Here is a 20,918-nt window from a genome sequence, read left to right as displayed (position 1 = left end):
AAGTCTACCACATGGTAGGGTTAAATACAGGGCCCCAGTACACAGTAATGTTTTACTTACCCTCCTCTTCGGTGTCGGGCGCAGCGGAGGTCCTGACACCATCCAGCGTCAAGACGTTGTGCGCAGCGCACAGCGTCGTGACGTCATGGCGCGAAGAGACGCCGGGTGCTCTGCTGCGCTCAGGAACGAGGGTAAGTATATTGTTACTATAGTAACAGGGGCCCGTGTGTTTTATTACATACGTCCCAGTTTTTATAGTTTTTTATAGTTTTTGGGGTCGATCGCAATTGCTACCGCTGCGACCCCTATATCTATTTATCTAATGTCTAAGTTCATATTTATCTAATATAACCAGACCCTACAAGTGCACTATTTTTCACAGTAAACCACATTTATTTGGTCTTTACCACTGAAACTTATTTGTACTCCTATATATTGGCTGAATGAAATAAATAGTAAAAAAATAACGCTGCATTGTCTTTGCATCCAGAGCTCCTTAGGACAGCTGCAGCTTACTCTCGGCAACTGAACTTTGGAGCCAGTAATAAAAGGCAGAGACTATAAATCTATCCGTATGTAATAACGTCATGGAGCTGTTCAGGAGAGTGGTGCTGATGAAGCGCGCACCCTTGTCACGTGGTTTAGTGAGCGCTTAGCGCTCTTATTCCGGAAGCGGAAGCTGCCGTCCTATGTGATGGAGGAGCACGTGTTTCCTGTGGAACCTGATGTGATACAATCCAGTCAATATGGAAGACTCGTGCTGCGTGTGTTCAGTGGAAACTGCCAAGTACCGCTGTCCGCGCTGCAGGCTCCGTTAGTAAGTTTTACGTCCAGGTGTGAATTGGTGACGGGAAATGCTCGTGGTGTTTGCCTCGCGCCTGGTCTCTTCCAAGTCTGCGAATGCGTTGATGCTGCCGTGCTTTATTTATCTTTTTCCAGAACTAGTTTGTAGTAATTTCGCTTTATATCCCTCCTACACGATAGTAGCGGACATTTGTTGCTATGGTTTCCATGTGTATAGATCTATACATTTCTCTCATTTACTTGTATATAGTAGCCTGTTCAGCAATGCTGATGACCCGTCTATTTACTGTTCTTCTTTCTGTTTTCTTAGTTGCTCTCTTGAATGTTGTACGAGACATAAAGGTAATGTTGTTTTTTTTAAATTTACATTTCTATTTCAGTTTGCCTTTGCGTGTTTAACCCCTTCCCTCCGCAGCAATTTGTTTTTTGAAGTTTCATTTTCGTTTTGTTTTTTTCCTCCCAACATTCCAAAACCTATAACTCCTTTATTTTTTTATTTTTCCGTCGATCTAGTTTTATGAGGGCTTGGTTTTTTTGAGCAGAGGTTGTGCACCTTGTACTGTACCATATAATGTACTGGGAAACTGATTATTTTTTTTTACCTGGAATGGAAAAAAAGTGATTTCTTCATTGTTTTACGGCGTTCACCGTGAGGTTAAAACTACATGTTAACCTTATTCTGCGGGTCAATATGATTACGGTAATCCCAAAGTCGTATAGTTTTCTTTTATGTTTTGCTGCTTTTATAAGGGGGGAAAAAATAATTGTTTTAAAAATCAAAAATTCTTGTTTTGTCGCCATATTTGGAGTCATTACTTTTGTTTTAATTTTCTGTCGTGTGTTTTTTTTTTACATTTTTTATAAAGGAGTCGTCCACAACCGGATAACTGATGACCCATCCACCAGATAGGTCATCAGTATATGATCGGTGTGGGTCCACCACCTGGACCCTGCACCGATCAGCTGCTCCGGCTGACGGATGTTTTGAACCTTATGCAGTAGTTGTTACTGGAAGCAAATGACTCCGGTCACGGCATAGCGGCTGAGCTGCAGCTCCGCTCCTATTCAAGTGTATAGGAGCCGAGTTGCAGTTCTGCAGAACGGCAGCTATGCAGTGGTCGGACGCCATCTGCTTCAGGCTCCAATTACTGCATTACGTTCAAAACTTCGGCAGTTGATCGGTGCGGGGTCTGGGTGTCTGAACCACATCGATCATATACTGGTGATGTCCGGTTCAAGGTGTAATATGTTAAAAATAAAACCGGTTAGCTGGCATATAGCCATTGGTTCATTAGCTCACATTTTGGTGTTTGTTCTTAGAGCACAACATCTATTGATGCGTGTACAATGTCATAGCTGCTGTCGTCCTTTCTTCCGGGCATTCGGTAGTGCAAATACCTTGTCCGTATGTAGAAAACTTGTAGGAAAAAAAAGTGAGATTTTCGGAGGCGCTGCTAGTAATAAAACTCCACTTTGGGCAGGCGGTATAAAAGCCTTTTTGTTTATCTTTTTAAATAAAAAACAAAACAGACCTTGGAAAGCATAAATTGCTAAAATACAGTCGAATCGATTTTATCGTGTCGTCTTTAAAAAAAAAATAGGCTTATTTATACCTACTGTCAAAGTGGAGTTTTATTACTAACATCGCCCCTGTATTGTGATTGGGTTCTTACAGATGCGGTGATACCAGTTACACGTGTGTGTGTGTTTTTTTTTGGCAGGTGTAAGAGGAGCTTAACCCCTTAACGCTCCTTGACGTACTATTACGTCATGGTAAGCGCCCTGTTCGCGCTCCATGACGGAATAGTACGTCTCGGGAGTAAGGGCCGTTTCGGCCGTCCTCCCGACACATACAGGAGCTGTGACAGCTGCTGTCTCGTACAGCAGTTGTCACAGCTCCTACAGCGGGGACCGATCGCTGTGTCCCCGCTGATTAACCCCTGAAAAGCCGTGTTCAATAGCGATAACGGCTTTTTAGGCGTTAAGCTGCCATCGCCGGCCTGCTACACGATTTCGGCCGGCGATGGTGACTATGGCAACCGGACACCAAACAATGGCGTCCGGCTATGCCATAGACGGAAGCCTTGTGGGTCCTGACGAAGTCAGGACCCACTATGCTTGCTGTCAGTGAGTAGCTGACAGTTCTAATACACTGCACTACGCATGTAGTGCAGTGTATTAGAATAGCGATCAGGGCCTCCTGCCCTCATGTCCCCTAGTGGGACAAAGTAAAAAAGTTAAAAAAAGATGTGTAAAAATAAGAAAATTAAAAGATTTAAAAGTAAAAATCCCCCTTTTTCCCTTATCAGTCATTTATTATTAATAAAAATATATAAACAAATAAACTATCCTAAATTGGTATTGCCGCGTCCGTAACGTCCTGACCGACAAAATTATTTTATTATTTATCCCGCACGGTGAACGGCGTAAAATAATAATAAACCGTCCCAGAATCACAATTCTTTGGTCACTTCGCAAAAAATGGAATAAAAAGAGATCAAAAAGTCGCATGTACCTAAAAATGGTATTGATGGACACTACAGTTCGTTACGCAAAAAATAAGTGCTCGCACGGCTTTATTGATGGAAAAATAAAAACGTTATGGCTCTTAGAATAAGTTAACACAAAAAGTGAATGATTTTTTACAAAACTTATTTTATTGTGCAAACGCCATAAGACATAAAAAAAAAACTATAAACATCTGGTATCGCCGTACTCGTATCGCCCCGCAGAATACAGTGAATGTGTCATTTATAGCGCACGGTGAACGCTGTAAAAAAAATAGAATAAAAAACCAATAGTAGAATTGCTGTTTATTAGTCACCACGCCACCTAAAAATAGAATAAAAACTGATCAAAAAGTCGCATGCACTCCAAGAAAACTACAATGAATTCCTCAAGGGGTCTAGTTTCCAAATTGGGGTCACTTTTGGGGGGTTTCCACTGTTTTGGCACCACAAGACCTCTTCAAACCGGACATGGTGCCTAATAAAAAGGAGGGCTCAAAATCCACTAGGTGCTCCTTTGCTTCGGAGGCCGGTGCTTCAGTCCATTACCGCACTAGGGCCACATGTGGGATATTTCTCAAAACTGCAGAATCTGGGCAATAAATATTGAGTTGCGTTTCTCTGATAAAACCTTTTGTGTTCTAAAAAAAAATGGTATAAAGAGGATTTTCTGACAAAAAAAAAAAGTAGATTTCACCTCTACTTTGCTCAAAATTCCTGTGAAACACCTAAAAATTTCATAAACTTTCTAAATGCTGTTGTGAATACTTTGAGGGGTCTAGTTTCTAAAATGGGGTGTTTGATTGGGGTGTCTAATATATGGGTCCCTCAAAGCAACTTCAGAACTGAACTGTAACCTAAAAAAATAAATAAATTAGGCAATACTTCGCTTCTTACATTATACTGATAATGAGCCGTGCCCACCCCGAGATGACCCCAGTTTTGACCGTTTGTATAAATGGAGACCCCTATTAGACCGTTTCAGTGCCCCGTTTTCCCAAGCATACACCCCCGAGAAGTGTATTTCTATTGATGAGTCCCTGGTACATTTTAAAGGGAGGGTTCAATTCGGCCAGTACCTGCCGGGTAAGAGGGCAAGGTATGGCGTAAAGATGTATAAGCTGCGAGTGCATCAGGGTATACATACAGGTTTAGGATATATGAAGGGAAGGACACCAGTGCTCAGCCCCCAGAATGCCCCCCCTTACTGGGAGTTAATGCAAAAATTGTGTGTGATTTGGTGCACCCACTGCTGGACCAGGGTTACCACCTCTACCTGGATAATTTTTATACCAGCGTCCCACTCTTCAACTGCCTCGCTTCCAGAAGTCATGCGGCACTGCTAGAAGAAATCTGAGAGGCCTCCCTAAGACTCTGCAGGGCAAACGCTCAGAAGGGGTGAGAGCTGGGCACAATCTAGCAGCAACATATTGTGTTTCAAGTTCCCAGGACAAGAGAGATGTCACACCAGTACCCATGTACCTGTACGAGGTACCAGTACAGAGACCCCCAAACCAGACTGCATCCTGGACTACTATAGGTACATGAGAGGGGTGGACTTGTCAGATCAAGCCCTACAGCGCCATGCGGTGTGGTATAAGTAGCTGGCTGGGCACATCATACAGATGGCATTGTACAACGCGTACGTGCTACATCGATGTACAGGCCAGACGGGAACTTTCCTGGAATTTCAAGAGGTGGTTATCAAGAAACTAATTTTTATGGACCAAGAAGGGGGGGGGCACCCAGTACTTCTGGAGGCGAGGCCACACGCATCGTACCAGGGCAACACTTTCCAGGAGAAGTTCCCCAAACTGGCAAGAAAGAAAAAAAGTCAAAAGAGGTACAAAGTCTGCTATAAGAGGGGGATATGGAAGGACACAATATATCAATGTGACACATGTCCCGAAAAACTAAGGCTCCGTATGAAAGAGTGCTTCAAAATTTATCATACATCCCATGATTTTTAATCTACCCCAGTTTTACTTACCCTGATGCACTCGGCACAGCTTATCCCCCCTCGTCTTTCCCCTCTGAGCCCTGCTGCGTGCCTAAGCAGCTGATTACAGCCACATGTAGGGTATTGATGTACCTGTGAGAACCCACATTACAGTTTATGGGGTGTAGGTCTCCGGTCAAAATGCTCACTACACCTCTAGATGAATGCCTCAAGGGTGTAGTTTTTAAAACGGGGTCACTTCTTGGGGGTTTCAACTGTACTGGTACCTCGGGCTACTGCATACATGACTTTGCACCAAAAAATCCCCAGTAGGCCAAATGGTGGTCCTTTCCTTCTGAGCCCTCCCATGGGCCCAAACGGCAGTTTATCACCACAAATGGGGTACTGCCGCACTCAGGACAAATTGGGCAACAGAATGGGGTATTTTATTTCTTGTGAAAATTACAAATGTTCAGCCAAAACTACATATTATTGGAAAAAATATAATTTTGTTTTTATTCCCAGCCCAATTCAAATAAGTGCTGTGAATAAACTGTGGGGTCAAAATGGTCACAACACCCATAAATGAATTCCTTGAGGGGTGTAGTTTCCAAAATGGGGTCACTACTGGTGGGTTTCCATTGCTTTGATACCTCTGGGGCTCTGCAAATGCGACATGGCACCCGAAAGCCAATCCAGCAAAATCTGGACTCCAAAGAACAAATAGCACTCCTTTCTTTCTGAGCCCTCCCATGGGCCCAAACGGCAGTTTATCACCACAAATGGGGTATTGCTGCACTCAGGACAAATTGGGCAACAAAATTGAGTATTTTATTTCTTGTGAAAATAAGAAATTTTGAGCTAAAACGACATATTATTGGAAAAAATAATTTTTTTTTAAATTCCCAGCCCAATTCAAATAAGTTCTGTGAAGAAACTATGGGGTCTAAATAGTCACATTACCCATAAATGAATTGTTTGAAGGGTGTAGTTTCCAAAATGGGGTTACTTCTGGTGGGTTTCCATTGCTTTGATACCTCTGGGACTCTGCAAATGCGACATGGCACCCGAAAACCAATCCAGCAAAATCTGGACTCCAACAAACACATAGCGCTCCTTTCCTTCTGAGCCCTCCCATGGGCCCAAACGGCAGTTTATCGCCACAAATGGGGTATTGCCGCACTCAGGACAAAGTGGGCAACAAAATGGGGTATTTTGTTCCCTGTCAAAATAGGAAATTTTGATCATAAATTACATCTTATTGGAAAAAATTTCATTTTTTTAATTTCACAGCCCAATTAAAATAGGTGCTGTGAAAAAACTGTGTGGTCAAAATGATAACAGCCATAAATTAATTCCTTGAGGGGTGTAGTTTCCAAAATTGGGTCACTATTGGGGGATTCCTACGGTTTTGGAACCTCAACACCTCTTCAAACATGGCATGCTGCCTAAAATATATTCTAATAAAAAAGGGGCCTCAAAATGCACTAGGTGCTTCTTTGCTTCTAGGGCTTGTGTTTTAGTCCACAAGCGCACTAGAGCCACATGTGGGACATTTATAAAAACGGCAGAATCTGGACAATACTTATTTAGTAGTGTTTCTCTGGTAAAACCTTCCGTGTTACACAAAAAAATTGAATAAAATTGAAATTCAGCAAGAAAAATGAAAATTGCAAATTTCACCTCCACTTTGCTTTAATTCCTGTGAAATGCCTGAAGGGTTAAAAAACTTTCTAAATGCTGTTTTGAATACTTTGAGGGGTCTAGTTTTTAAAATGGGGTGATTTATCAGGGTTTCTAATACATAGGCCCCTCAAAGCCACTTCAGAACTGAAGAGGTACCTTAAAAAAAAGGCTTTTGAAATTTTCTTAAAAAAAAGAGAAATTACTGTTTATGTTCTAAGCCTTGTAACGTCCAAGAAAAATAAAATAATGTTCAAAAAACGATGCCAATCTAAAGTAGACATATGGGAAATGTGAACTAGTAACTATTTTGGGTGGTATAACCGTCTGTTTTACAAGCAGATGCATTTAAATTCTGAAATGCTATTTTTTATAAATTTTCCCTAAATTTTGCAATTTTTCAACAATAAACACTGAATATATCGTCCAAATTTTACCACTAACATAAAGCCCAATGTGTCACGAGAAAACAATCTCAGAATCGCTTGGATAGGTTTAAGCATTCCGACGTTATTACCACATAAAGTGAAATATGTCAGATTTGAAAAATGGACTCTGAGCCTTAAGGCCAAAACAAGGCTGCGTCCTTAAGGGGTTAACCAGTTCCTGACCAGGCCCATCTTCAAGTTTTAGCCATATGCCAATTTAAAAGCAAATTGTTCTCCTATTACTCTTCAAACCTACATGTATTTGGTCTTGTTTTTCTCAGAACATGTTGGGCTTCCATATTGTGGGAAAAAAAATAATAGATATATTTGATTTTTGAAAAAATATGAAAGGGGAAATAAAAAAAATTCAAATGTGTATATGTAAATTCAGTTTTTTGTTTTTTTTTAATTTTTTTTAAAAATATCTGGTGCATGCAACTTGGTAAACACACTTGAATACATATTTGGCAACTTCTGCTGACTTCAACGGTACCAAATATGTGTGTATTTCATACACGCTGGACGCAAGGCGGAGCTTACAATGAATGGTGCGCAAACTGTCTTTTGAAGTGCAAATTTTCTAAAGCCAAAGTCACCGTGTAGCCCCAGCCTAAAGCTATATATATATATATATAAATATAGATAGATAGATGTTTAGATATATATGGGATAGATATAAATATATTGGAGAAAAATAAGTGTTTTATTACTTATTGTTCTCCCTCCCTGCCACGAGAAGGAGAAGTTACATGGGGGGTGGCGCTAGGATGGGGAACGGGTAGAGTATTGTGTTCATTGTGATAGGTTGTCACAATGATCACATGCCAGAGACCATGCTGATTGGATCTAAATGCCGGTACAGAGCGGAAAAAAAGTATAAATCTGTAGGACCTTCTGCAGAGTTAATTGCGGACCACCCGGACGTCTGTCTATGGACAGTCTGCAAGTGGTTAAGGATAGGCTGTCCGTTGTACTGTTCCCAACAACCCTGAAATGGCTAAATATAACCTGTAATTCTTGACTTTGTTTATGCTTCTACATTTTATGGGGGGGGGGGTGTGGGGTGTATGATAAATGTTGATCATAAATTCAGTTTTTGGGCTGCTGTTGTAAGAATTATTTTTGAATGGTATTTTTATGTGAGTCATAAATGTATATGGTGGATTTACACTTTGTGTTGGGCCTTCATTCACACCAACATCAATCTTTCACCTCTTTGCATGAACTGTATATTTACTGCCAAGGAGCTGATCGCATCCCGTCCTGGGAGATCAGGAAACCCGTTCTGGAAAAAGGCCTGATACTTGGCTCTAAATATAGTCCTAATACAGTCATGTGCATGAGCTGGAAATCACCATCAGTAAGACTGATTGGACTATGTAAATGGTGATCTAAATAACTACAAAGTTTTGTTTTGTTAAGATGAAAAAAGAAAACCATTTAATTAAGCTCCTCATTGAGGCAGAATTTAAAGGGAATGTGTTGCTAGAAAAAAATGTTTTTTTTTTAGTTAAACAATTAGTGTATAGGTGATTAAACATTGTTCTAATTTTTTTTATTTTTTTCACGAGTCAGGAAATATTCAAAATTAGATTCTAATTTATAATATTTCCCAGTGCTGGTCACTAGATGGAGCCATTCCCAAAATTGCAGCATTGCATGTGGTAAAGCAACCACAATGCTTTATGCTGCAAAATTTGGGAAAACTCACTCGCTCTAGTGAGCTCTCAGAATCCCCCCCTCCTTTATCCTGGCTAGTGCCAGGAGAAACGAGGGGATTGAACGGTCAAACCTCCTACACTGTGTGTCGCCATTTTTTGAGCTAACACACAGTGTAGTAGGTTTACATACAGTAGTAAACGTACACAAACACGAACATACATAGAAATCACTTACCTGCTCCAGTCGCCGCCGCTCCGTCTGCTACCGCCGCTCCAAGTGCACAAGTCCAGAAGCCGCGACCGGAAGTAGTAATCTTACTGTACGGCTGCGTCTTCCGGTCTACAGGAAAATGGCGCCGGACGGCGCACAGTTCAACTTGGACTGTGTGGGAGCGGCGCATGCGCCGTTCCCACACAGCCGGCGTACACCATAGTGGATGGAACGGGCCCCGTTCGCATTCACTATGGGACTGTAGCTGCCATATTCCATGTCTGTATGTGTCGTTAATCGACACATACAGAAATGGAAAAAAAAATTGCAGCCCCATAGGGAAGAAAAAGTAAAAAAATAAAAAAAAGTAAAATACAAATAAATCTAAAAGTTTTTAATAAAGCACTAAAATCAAACTGATGTAAAAAAAATTTTTTTTTAAATGTTGTATTACAGAAGGATGTGTTCCAAAAGAAGCCCTCCGTTCATCAAGCATGACAGGTTTATCAGATGTGTTGCCAGCAAGAGGTACCAATAATCATCCATGTGATATATATTTTTTGAAGACTGATCTGTCGCAAAATACAATAATCATAATTAATATAATTGTGGTTAACCCCTTAAGGACGCAGCCTAGTTTTGGCCTTAAGGCTCAGAGCCCATTTTTCAAATCTGACATATTTCACTTTATGTGGTAATAACGTCGGAATGCTTAAACCTATCAAAGCGATTCTGAGATTGTTTTCTCGTGACACATTGGGCTTCATGTTCGTGGTAAAATTTGGTCGATATATTCAGTGTTTATTGGTGAAAAATTGCAAAATTTAGTGAAAATTTGGAAAAAATAGCATTTTTCAGAATTTTAATGCATCTGCTTGTAAAACAGACGGTTATACCACCCAAAATAGTTACTAGTTCACATTTCCCATATGTCTACTTTAGATTGGCATCGTTTTTTGAACATTCTTTTATTTTTCTTGGACGTTACAAGGCTTAGAACCTAAACAGCAATTTCTCATATTTTTAAGAAAATTTCAAAATCCTTTTTTTTAAGGTACCTCTTGAGTTCTGAAGAGGCTTTGAGGGGCCTATGTATTACAAACCCTGATAAAACACCCCATTTTAAAAACTAGACCCCTCAAAGTATTCAAAACAGCATTTAGAAAGTTTTTTTAACCCTTCAGGCATTTCACAAGAATTAAAGCAAAGTGGAGGTGAAATTTGCAAATTTCATTTTTCTTGCTGAATTTCAATTTTATTCATTTTTTTTCTGTAACACAGAAGGTTTTACCAGAGAAACACTACTAAATATGTATTGTTCAGATTCTGCAGTTTTTAGAAATGTCCCACATGTGGCTCTACTGCGCTCGTGGACTAAAACACAAGCCCTAGAAGCAAAGAAGCACCTAGTGCATTTTGAGTCCTCTTTTTTATTAGAATATATTTTAGGCAGCATGCCAGGTTTGAAGAGGTGTTGAGGTGCCAAAACAGTAGGAATCCCAGAATAGTGACCCCCATTTTGGAAACTACACCCCTCAAGGAATTCATTTATGGTTGTTGTTACCATTTTGACCGCACAGTTTTTTCACAGCACCTATTTGAATTGGGCTGTGAAATTAAAAAAATGTCATTTTTTCCAATAAGATGTCATTTGTGATCAAAATGTATTATTTTCACAGGGAACAAAATACCCCATTTTGTTGCCCAATTTGTCCTTAGTGCGGCAATACCCCATTTGTGGTGATAAACTGCCGTTTGGGCCCATGGGAGGGCTCAGAATGAAAGGAGCGCTATGTGTTTGTTGGAGTTCAGATTTTGCTGGATTGGTTTTCGGGTGCCATGTTGCATTTGCAGAGCCCCAGAGGTATCAAAGCAATGGAAACCCACAGAAGTGACCCCATTTTGGAAACTACACCCCTCAAGGAATTCAAATATGGTTGTTGTTACAATTTTGACTGCACAGTTTTTTCACAGCACCTATTTGAATTGGGCTGTGAAATGAAAAAAATTACATTTTTTTCAATAAGATGTCATTTTTTATCAAAATTTCTTATTTTCACAGGGAACAAAATACCCCATTTTGTTGCCCAATTTCTCCTGAGTGCAGCAATACCCCATTTGTGGCGATAAACTGCAGTTTGGGCCCATGGGAGGCCTCAGAAGTGAAGTAGCGCTGTGTGTTCTTTGGAGTGCAGATTTTGCTGGTTTGGTTTTCGGGTGCCATCTCGCATTTGCAGAGCCCCAGAGGTATCAAAGCAATGGAAACCCACTAGAACTGACCCCATTTTGGAAACTACATCCCTCAAGGAATTCATTTATGGGTGTTGTGACCATTTAGACCCCATAGTTTCTTCACAGAACTTATTTGAATTGGGCTGGGAATTAAAAAAAAAAAATATTTTTTCCAATAATATGTCGTTTTAGCTCAAAAATTCTTATTGTCTCCATAAATAAAATACTACATTTTGTTGCCCAATTTGTCCTGAGTGCGGCAATACCCCATTTGTGACGATAAACTGCTGTTTGGGCCCATGGGAGGGCTCAGAAGGAAAGGAGCGCTATGTGTTTGTTGGAGTACAGATTTTGCTGGTTTGGTTTTCGGGTGCCATGTCGCATTTGCAGAGCCCCATAGGTATCAAAGCAATGGAAACCCACCAGAAGTGACCCCATTTTGGAAACTACACCCCTCAAGGAATTAATTTATGGGTGTTGTGACCATTTTGACCCCATAGTTTTTTCACAGAACTTATTTGAATTGGGCTTGGAATTAAAACAAAATTAATTTTTTCCAATAATATGTAGTTTTGGCTGAAAATTTCTTATTTTCACAAGAAATAAAATACCCCATTCTGTTGCGCAATTTGTCCTGAGTGCAGCAATACCCCATTTGTGGTGATAAACTGCCGTTTGGGCCCATGGGAGGGCTCAGAACGAAAGGACCACCATTTGGCCTACTGGGGATTTTCTCGTGCAAAGTCATGTATGCAGAAGCCCCAGTACAGTTGAAACCCGCAAGAAGTCACCCCGTTTTAAAAACTACACCCTTAAGGCATTCATCTAGAGGTGTAGTGAGCATTTTGACCGGAGAGATACACCCCATAAACTGTAATGTGGGTTCTCCCGGGTATGGCTATACCCTCAATGTGGCTGTTATCAGCTGCTTGGGCACACAGCAGGGCTCAGAAGGGAAAGATAAGGGGGGATAAGCTGTGCGGAGTGCATCAGGGTAAGTAGAATTGGGGTAAATTATAAAACAAGGGATGTATGATAAATGTTAAAACACTCTTTCATACAGAGCTTTGGTTTTTCGGGACACGCGTTACATTGATATATTGTGTCCTCCCTTATACCCCTCTTATAGCAGACTTTGCACCTCTTTTGACTTTTTCCCTTCTTGCCAGTTTGGGGAACTTCTCCTGGAAAGTGTTGCCCTGGTACGATGCGTGTGGCCTCGCTTCCAGAAGTACTGGGTGCCCCCCCGTTCCTGGTCCCTAAAGATTAGGTTCTTGATAATCACCTCTTGAAATTCCAGGAAAGTTCCCCTCTGGCCTGTACATCGACGTAGCACGTACACATTGTACAATGCCATCTGTATGATGTGCCCGGCCAGCTTCTTATACCACACCGCATGGCGCTGTAGGGCTTCGGGACTTGATCTGACAAGTCCACCCCTCCCATGTACCTATTGTAGTACAGGATGCAGTCTGGTACCTCGTACAGGTACATGGGTACTGGTGTGACATCTCTCTTGTCCTTGTACTTGACACACAATATGTTGCTGCTAGAATGTGCCCTGCGCTCACCCCTTCTTGTTTGCCCTGCAGAGTCTTAGGGAGGCCTCTCAGATTTCTTCTAGCAGTGCCGCATGCCACAGGACTGGAAGCGAGGCAGTTGAAGAGTGGGACGCCGGTATAAAAATTATCCAGGTAGAGGTGGTAACCCTGGTCCAGCAGTGGGTGTACCAAATCCCACACAATTTTTGCATTAACTCCCAGTAAGGGGGGGCATTCTGGGGGCTGAGCACTGGTGTCCTTCCCTTCATATATCCTAAACCTGTATGTATACCCTGATGCACTCTCGCACAGCTCATACATCTTCACGCCATACCTTGCCCTCTTACCCGGCAGGTACTCGCGGAATTGAACCCTCCCTTTAAAATCCACCAAGGACTCATTAATAGAAATACACTTCTTGGGGGTGTATGCTTGGGAAAACCGGGCACTGAAACGGTCTAATAGGGGTCTCCGTTTATACAAACGGTCAAAACTGGGGTTATCTCGGGGTGGGCACGGCTCATTATCAGTATGATGTAAGAAGCCAAGTATTGCCTGATTTTTTTATTTTTTTTTAGGTTACAGTTAAGTTCTGAAGTTGCTTTGATGGACCTATATATTAGAAACCCCTATCAAACACCCCATTTTAGAAACTAGACCCCTCAAAGTATTCACAACAGCATTTAGAAAGTTTATGAACCCTTTAGGTGTTTCACAGGAATTTAGAGCAAAGTAGAGGTGAAATAAAAAAAAATTTTTGTCAGAAAGTCCTCTTTATACCATTTTTTTTATAACACAAAAGGTTTTACCAGAGAAACGCAACTTAATACGTATCGCCCAGATTCTGCAGTTTTGAGAAATATCCCACATGTGGCCCTCGGGCGGTAATGGACTGAAGCACCGGCCTCCGAAGCAAAGGAGCGCCTAGTGGATTTTGAGGCATCCTTTTTATTAGGCACCATGTCCGCTTTGAAGAGGTCTTGTGGTGCCAAAACAGTGGAAACCCCCCCAAAAGTGACCCCATTTTGAAAACTAGACCCCTTGAGGAATTCATTGCAGTTTTCATGGGGTGCATGCGGCTTTTTGATCAGTTTTTATTCTATTTTTAGGTGGCGTGGTGACTAAAAAACAGCAATCCTACTATTGTTTTTTTAATCTATTTTTTTTTACAGCGTGCACCGTGCGCTATAAATGACACATTCACTTTATTCTGCGGGGCGATACGATTACGGCGATACCCTATGTTTATAGGTTTTTTTTATGTCTTATGGCGTTTGCACAATAAAATACGTTTTGTAAACAATCATTCACTTTTTGTGTTCCTTATTCTAAGAGCCATAACGTTTTTATTTTTCAATCAATAAAGCCGTGCGAGGACTTATTTTTTGCGTAACGAACTGTAGTTTCCATCAATACCATTTTTAGGGACATGCGACTTTTTGATCTCTTTTTATTCCATTTTTTGGGAGGTGAAGTGACCAAACAATTGTTATTGTGGTACGGTTTATTATTATTTTCTTTTACGGCGTTCACCGCGCGTGATAAATAACGAAATAATTTTGTAGTTCAGGCCGTTACGGACGCGGCGATACCAATTATGTATAGTTTATTTGTTTGTTTATATATTTTTATTAATAATAAAGGACTGATAAGGGAAAAGGGGGGATTTTTACTTTTAATACTTTTAAAACTTTTTTTTTCTTATTTTTACACATCTTTTTTTAACTTTTTTTTAACTATTACTTTGTCCCATTAGGGGACTTGAGGGCAGGAGGCCCTGATCGCTATTCTAATAAACTGCACTACATGTGTAGTGCAGTGTATTAGAACTGTCAGCTACTCACTGACAGCAAGCATAGTGGGTCCTGACGTTGTCAGGACCCACTAGGCTTCCGTCGATGGCAGAGCCGGACGCCATTGTTTGGTGTCCGGTTGCCATAGCCACCATCGCCAGCCGCTATCGCGTAGCAGGCTGGCGATTGTAGCTTAACCCCTAAAAAGCCGTGATCACTATTGAACACGGCTTTTAAGGGGTTAATCAGCGAGGACACAGCGATCGGTCCCCGCTGTAGGAGCTGTGACAGCTGCTGAACAAGACAGCAGCGTCACGGCTCCTGTATGTGTCGGGAGGACGGCCGAAATGGCCGTTATCCCCGCGACGTAATAATCCGTCGCTGAGCGCTAACGATACAGTTAGCGCGACGGATTATTACGTCGCTGAGCGCGAAGGGGTTAAAGACAAACTGGACAAAAGTTTCTCATCGTATATACAGCACATACATTTAATATCCGCTCTAGCTCTTCCGAGCGGATGTCAATCAAGGCATACAGATCGTGATAATAACCAGCACACAATGACACTTCGACCCTCCAGCACCGCCCAGATGACTACTTTCAATGGATTTATATACGGCAAACGCCAAGTTATAACTTATTTTTCTCACACATAGTACAACAGCCAATTTCAACAAGGGCATGTCCATAAAGGTATTTACAAAGACTACAGTAGCAAAGCATTCATTTAATTATCTTTTTAACACCTTCCCGACCGCCCACTGTCTTTTGACGTCAGGCGGTGCGGGTGCTTAGTCTACAGAGACGTCTTTTGGCGTCGCTGTAGATTAGGCTGATGAGCGCTCGTCCTCTAAGCAGGAGCTGTTACTAACAGCTCCTAAACTTAGAGCAGCCTCCTGAACACAGCTGGGGTCGGCAAACATTCCAACCCCAGCTGTTTAACTCTTTGATTACCGCGGTCCGTGACCGCGGCAAGATCAAAGGGAATTCCCCTCTTTGATCGCATCACCGGGATTCCAGTGATGCGATCAAACACCGGGGAATCCCTCTGCAGTCAGCCCTGGGGACCTACAAAGGACCCCAGGGCTGTCTGTTCCGTGTGCCTGCTGTTCGGGCACACTATGTGCTGCCCGATCAGCAGCCTGTGTTATAGTGACACAGTGTAATGTATTAGCATACAGGAGTATGCTAATACATTACAAGTAAAAAATAAAGTTACAAATAAAGTTATCCCTTGATGGGATTAAAAAAAAAGAAGTAACAAAACAAATAAATAAATAAAAAAAGTCCCAAAAAGAGTCTTTATTTTGCATAAAATAAATTTTATTGCCAATACACTAAATAAAAACAAAAAACCTATGCATATTAGGTATCTACACGACCGTAATAACCTGAAGAATTAATCGAATGGCTTATTTAGCGTGGAACGGGATAAAAAATAAACCAAAAAAAAAATTCAGAGAATCGCTTTCTCCTATATTAACGCCGTAAAAAAAAAATTTTTTACCTACAGACTGGGGAAAAAAAATACTATTTTTCTCGCATAAAACAAGGCCTCATACAGCCACGTCAATGAAAAAATAAAAAAGTTATGGCTGCTGAAGCGCAGAGAGGCAAAAACAGAAAAATTGAGCTGGTCATTAACGTCTTTTCAGGCCCGGTCATTAAGGGGTTAAAGGAGTTTTTCCAGGCAAATACAAGTTTTGGCTCCTTTAATATGTAAGTCAGCGTTCCTTACATAGAGATGGACGCTCCGGCTGTCAGATGTGCCGTATTGAGACATTCCACCATTATCATCACTAGTCACATGATTACCTCAATCACGACTCTTCATTGGTAGTCAGTGGTAACGACCACCCTTCCTCCATGGCTCCGTGCTAAGCATGCCCCCATACGTGTCAAACCATGATCTGGCCAAATACATCTTCCTGCTTGTGAGCGGCAACATGTAAAGGAGAGGGAGGTTTTTAGGCACGATGGAGAGGAGAGGGAGGTTTTCGGACTGGCTTTGCCTTTCATGGCCAGCCCATTTCAGTGTCCTCGCATAGAAATCCAGTGCTTGCTGGTCACGTGACTGGTGCTGATAACGCTGGAACGGGGCGGAACTGCACATCTAACCGCCAAAGCATCCATCTACACGTTCTTAACGCTGACTTAAGTATTAATGGAGCCAACACTTGTATTTGCCCGGGAAAACCGCCTTAAATCTGCTGACAGGTTCCTTTCCAAAAGCCATAACATTTTGTTTTTTTAATTTTCATTCTACATAGCTGTATGCGGGCTTGTTCTTTGCGAGACTAATTATTTTGTGGAGTGGAATGGAAAAAAAACTGATTCCTCACTTGTTTTTTGTGTTTCGTTTTTTTTCAGCATAATTTTCTTTGGTTTGATTTTTGTTAAGGTTTATCCAAACATACAACACATGTAATAAGGATAGTTATGCATACAGCGTTCGCATAATGTTGGCAAAAATGGAGGTTTCGTTTTTATGGCGTTTGTTGTGCAGGGCAATAAGATTCTGGCAATACCAAATATATATATGTTTGTTTGTTTTTTATTCTGTACTACGTTTACAAAGAAGGAACAGTTTGTTTTGTCGCCATATTCAGAGAGTCATAACTTTTTGTATTTTTCTGTCAATGGAACAGTGTGAGAATTTTGTTTTTTATTGGTACAATTTTTGGGTACATTCAACTTTTTGATCACTTTTAATTCAATTTTTACTTTGACCACAAAACAGCAATTCTGGCGTTTTTATTTTATCTACAACGTTCACCCTGACTTTTATGGGCGCGGTAATACCAATTATTTTTTTACATTACTTTAGGGGATGAACTGTAAAAGGGCTTTTTTTTTTTTTTTTTTTTTTTTATCTTTCAATCTTTCAATCTTTTAATCTTTTAATATGAAAACATTACAAAAAACTAACTGTTTCAAACTTTTTTTTTTTTTTTTAAGCTTCCATAGGGAACTTGAACAAGCAATTGTCTGCACTGCAATCTTTACCAGCTCCTACTAAAGGGGTTGTCAACTACCGGAGAACTGATGACCTATCCAGCGATAGGTCTTCAGTATATCACCGGTGGGGGTCCGACAACCGGACCCCTGGCCGATCGGCTGGCACCAGATGTCGCTGAACAGTGTGCAACGTACGGAACCGGAAGCAGTTGGCTCCGTACGTTGCATAATGGCCGTGCAGCCAAACTGCCGCGCTGCTCCTATTCACTTGAATAGGAGCAGAGCTGCCGTATTGCTGCTATTCCTTAACGTGAGTCATCTGCTTCCGGCAATCTATCTCTCTGCCAGTACATTAGCCTGTGTACTGATAGTACACAGGCAGTTGTTAGGATCTACCTTAGTGCGCCCTAACCAGAAATATGGTCAGGCGCAACCTGGGGTCCTTCAATGAACCCTGGGCTGTCTGCCCTTATATGGTATGTCCAAGGGACGTTCCCTTTGAATGCTGCTGTCAGCTTTGATCGCAGCATTCAAGGGAATAGCGGTGGAGATGAAAGGTTTCTGTAATACAGCCATTGCCCCGCTCCTCACAAGTGTGCGCACGCGGTCCGCATAAGGCGATGTGGCCAGAACTGCACTAATGAACGGCGCCTGCACTGATGACAGAACATGGGTTTTTTTGCAATGCGCCCGCCATGTTCCGTCGTTAGTGCCGGAGCTCGTTAGTGTAGCGCCGGCTGCATTACATCATGCTGCCCGCGCACGCACACTTGTCAGGAGTTTGGCAATGACTGTATTACACAGCCGTAGCCCCGCCCTGGCTACAGCTTAGTATCGAAATACATGAATTAACGGTTTTGAACCGTTTGAGGGTGCATGGCCTCGAAATAGTATCAATATTTCCATGCATCGTGCAGCCCTACTTTGTATCCTGCGAAGGAATCCAGGCAAAAAAATGTGAGGTGCAGTTTTGAGTAGTGCTTGCTTTGGGTGTTTCATAGGTGGCGGAGTGTCTCTGCCTCAGACTTTGTGGTAAATCTGCAGTGATTCCAGATGCCTATATTGCGGTATATTTCATACATATGTGAGATTCATCTGGTGTGAAAATCTGCAACATTTACACAACAGAATGGACGAGCTGCAGATTTGACAATCTGCACAGACTTTTTTTTTTTCCCCTATGTTGCTGGGGCATGGAAAACTCCATCCATGTGTACAGTACGCAGTTTTACAGTATGTAAAACCGCACCTTCTGACAAAACAAAAGCTCAACTTTTCTCTGTTTTTTTTGGTTGCAGATTACCTCTGTAGTTTTCAGTTTCTCTGTCTTCTAATGTATATACGTGTGGGTTGACACCATTTACCTTTTTTCCTAGGTGATTTACTTGAGGAACATGATGATAATTTGGATGCAGTTCCATTGCAAAAGCTAATGCTGCTAGGTAATGCCATTGCCATTCTTTCTGACTCTCTGTGGGGCTGTTTCTCAAGGACAGATCGAGATTCTGCTCACACTCCGTGATTTAAAGCGAAGGACGAGAAACTAAAAATGTGTATTTCCCTTTTATAGGATTTGATATGTTGATAAATAGACAAATGCTTCGCTTACTCGAATGAAAAATACACCAACCCCCCCCCCCCCCCTCCCTCGCTACTTTCTCGATTTGCATAACCTTATGGCTTGCCCTTTTTGGTATTACATTTTCAATGTTGAGTTCACACGTGCACACACCTCCCACAGGGCTTCATAGGAGACGGATCCCTTTCGTGATATACTGCAATACTAATGTATTCGACTACAGTATTCATCCCATCAAAACGACAGTTTGTGTCAGTCAGAGCTCCGTTCTGTCAGATGTGAACCTGGCCTATGCGAGAAGTATGTATCCAGTATACTAAGCTGTATCGTTCAATGGAAGCCGATTCAGTCAGGTCAGCTGGACTGACCACTTGGCTGAAAGCTGGTCCTGCGTGTCTCGGACACACAGGATCCAGCTAAAAACAATCGGTTTTAAGTGTGTGGGTAGTGGAAGCCGGACTCCCAGACTTTCTCGGAGTCCTGGCAGCATTTAAAAAGCTTTTCGCATGAAAATACTAAATTAGAACGATTTTTCCCAAGCTCAGTGTCTCACCCTATAAGATGTTCTGTCAGGTTTCTATGCTACTCTACCATTCATGTCGCTGGTGTAGACCGTACAAATTACTGTGCACTGAAACACCTTTAGCATTTCAAACTAATGTAATGGGTTTATATTTTACAGGCAAATCTGAAGAGCTGAAAGAAGTATTACTGAATACACATCTGCAACAGCTACTTGTGGCACTGGACCAGGCAGAGAATAAGGATCAAGCACTGAAAAAGTACATGCAAGAGCCATTGTTTGTAGAATTTGCAGACAAGTGTCTATCGCTTGTAGATGCAGAAGAAAAAGAAAACCTTTTCCCAAAGCGATGAGTTAATGTTTATTATATATATATTTTGTAAATCTGTTGCGGCTGAGATACTTTTAATAAAAACTGATCTAAACACGTATCAAAAAAAATGACTATTTTTGTCAGCAATTTAAAAAAATTGAATAAAAAAAAGCTTGACACAATGGCGTCAATTTAGTGTAGGGCCCTGTTCAGTTTTTTTTTTTTAGTTTTTTTTTTAGTTTTTTTTTTAGCAACGTTGGAAAACACACCAAAAAAGGACGAAAACTACTGTTGATTTCAATGGGAGGCGGAGGCGTTTTTCCCGCGAGCGGTAAAACCGGCTCACGGGACGAAGCGACCATGCCCTATCTTCGGGCGTTTTACGTCTCTGACCTCCCATTGACCTCAATGGGAGGCAGAGAATGCGTTTTTCGCTGCATTTTTTTACCGTGGCGCTCAATGGCCACTTGCGGAAAATGCAAACCATGCGGGCAGATCAAAATTCCTGTGAACAAGGCCTTATACAGAATAGTGTTGGAACAAAATGTGCCAAATTTAATAAATTTGCATCTTTGGCTGTCCTAAAGACAGAAATTGAAATCTTTTTATGATAAGAAATGTGAAAATCTACACCTATGAGCAGGCAAAGTCACATGAGACCACAAATATCTTTATTGTTGATCCATAAAAAACCAAGAACAGCTGTACACAGACATTACATGTACGCTTGAGACAATCAAAATTA

At 41.5% G+C, this 20,918-nt stretch overlaps 1 protein-coding gene across 3 annotated transcripts; it reads left to right on the top strand.

Moving 5' to 3' along the window:
- Positions 1–658: 658 nt before the first annotated feature.
- On the top strand, positions 659–20,295 carry ZNHIT3 (zinc finger HIT-type containing 3). Of its 3 annotated transcripts, XM_075850893.1 has the most exons (5): positions 662–817; positions 1,115–1,146; positions 9,690–9,761; positions 19,135–19,200; positions 20,020–20,295. In XM_075850893.1, exons 1-5 carry the CDS (start codon positions 747–749, stop codon positions 20,211–20,213), a joined length of 435 nt encoding a protein of 144 aa, XP_075707008.1. In that variant the 5' UTR covers positions 662–746; the 3' UTR covers positions 20,214–20,295. The 3 variants fall into 3 exon arrangements, with proteins under 3 accessions (XP_075707009.1, XP_075707010.1, XP_075707008.1); XM_075850894.1 differs by lacking the exon at positions 19,135–19,200 and having other exon boundaries at positions 659–817; XM_075850895.1 differs by lacking the exon at positions 9,690–9,761 and having other exon boundaries at positions 660–817.
- Positions 20,296–20,918: the final 623 nt, after the last annotated feature.

The sequence above is a fragment of the Rhinoderma darwinii genome, chromosome 2 (assembly GCF_050947455.1).
Source record: "Rhinoderma darwinii isolate aRhiDar2 chromosome 2, aRhiDar2.hap1, whole genome shotgun sequence".
NCBI lineage: Eukaryota > Metazoa > Chordata > Amphibia > Anura > Rhinodermatidae > Rhinoderma > Rhinoderma darwinii.
The sequence above is the reverse complement of the archived record's forward strand: the minus strand, read 5'-3'. Positions and strand labels throughout refer to the sequence as shown.

Coding starts and splice junctions, on each gene's coding strand:
- ZNHIT3 (XM_075850893.1), top strand. CDS start 747: ATGGAAGACTCGTGCTGCGTGTGTTCAGTGGAAACTGCCAAGTACCGC. Junction 818..1,114: donor CCGCGCTGCAGGCTCCGTTA/GTAAGTTTTACG, acceptor CTGTTTTCTTAG/TTGCTCTCTTGAATGTTGTA. Junction 1,147..9,689: donor ATGTTGTACGAGACATAAAG/GTAATGTTGTTT, acceptor GTTGTATTACAG/AAGGATGTGTTCCAAAAGAA.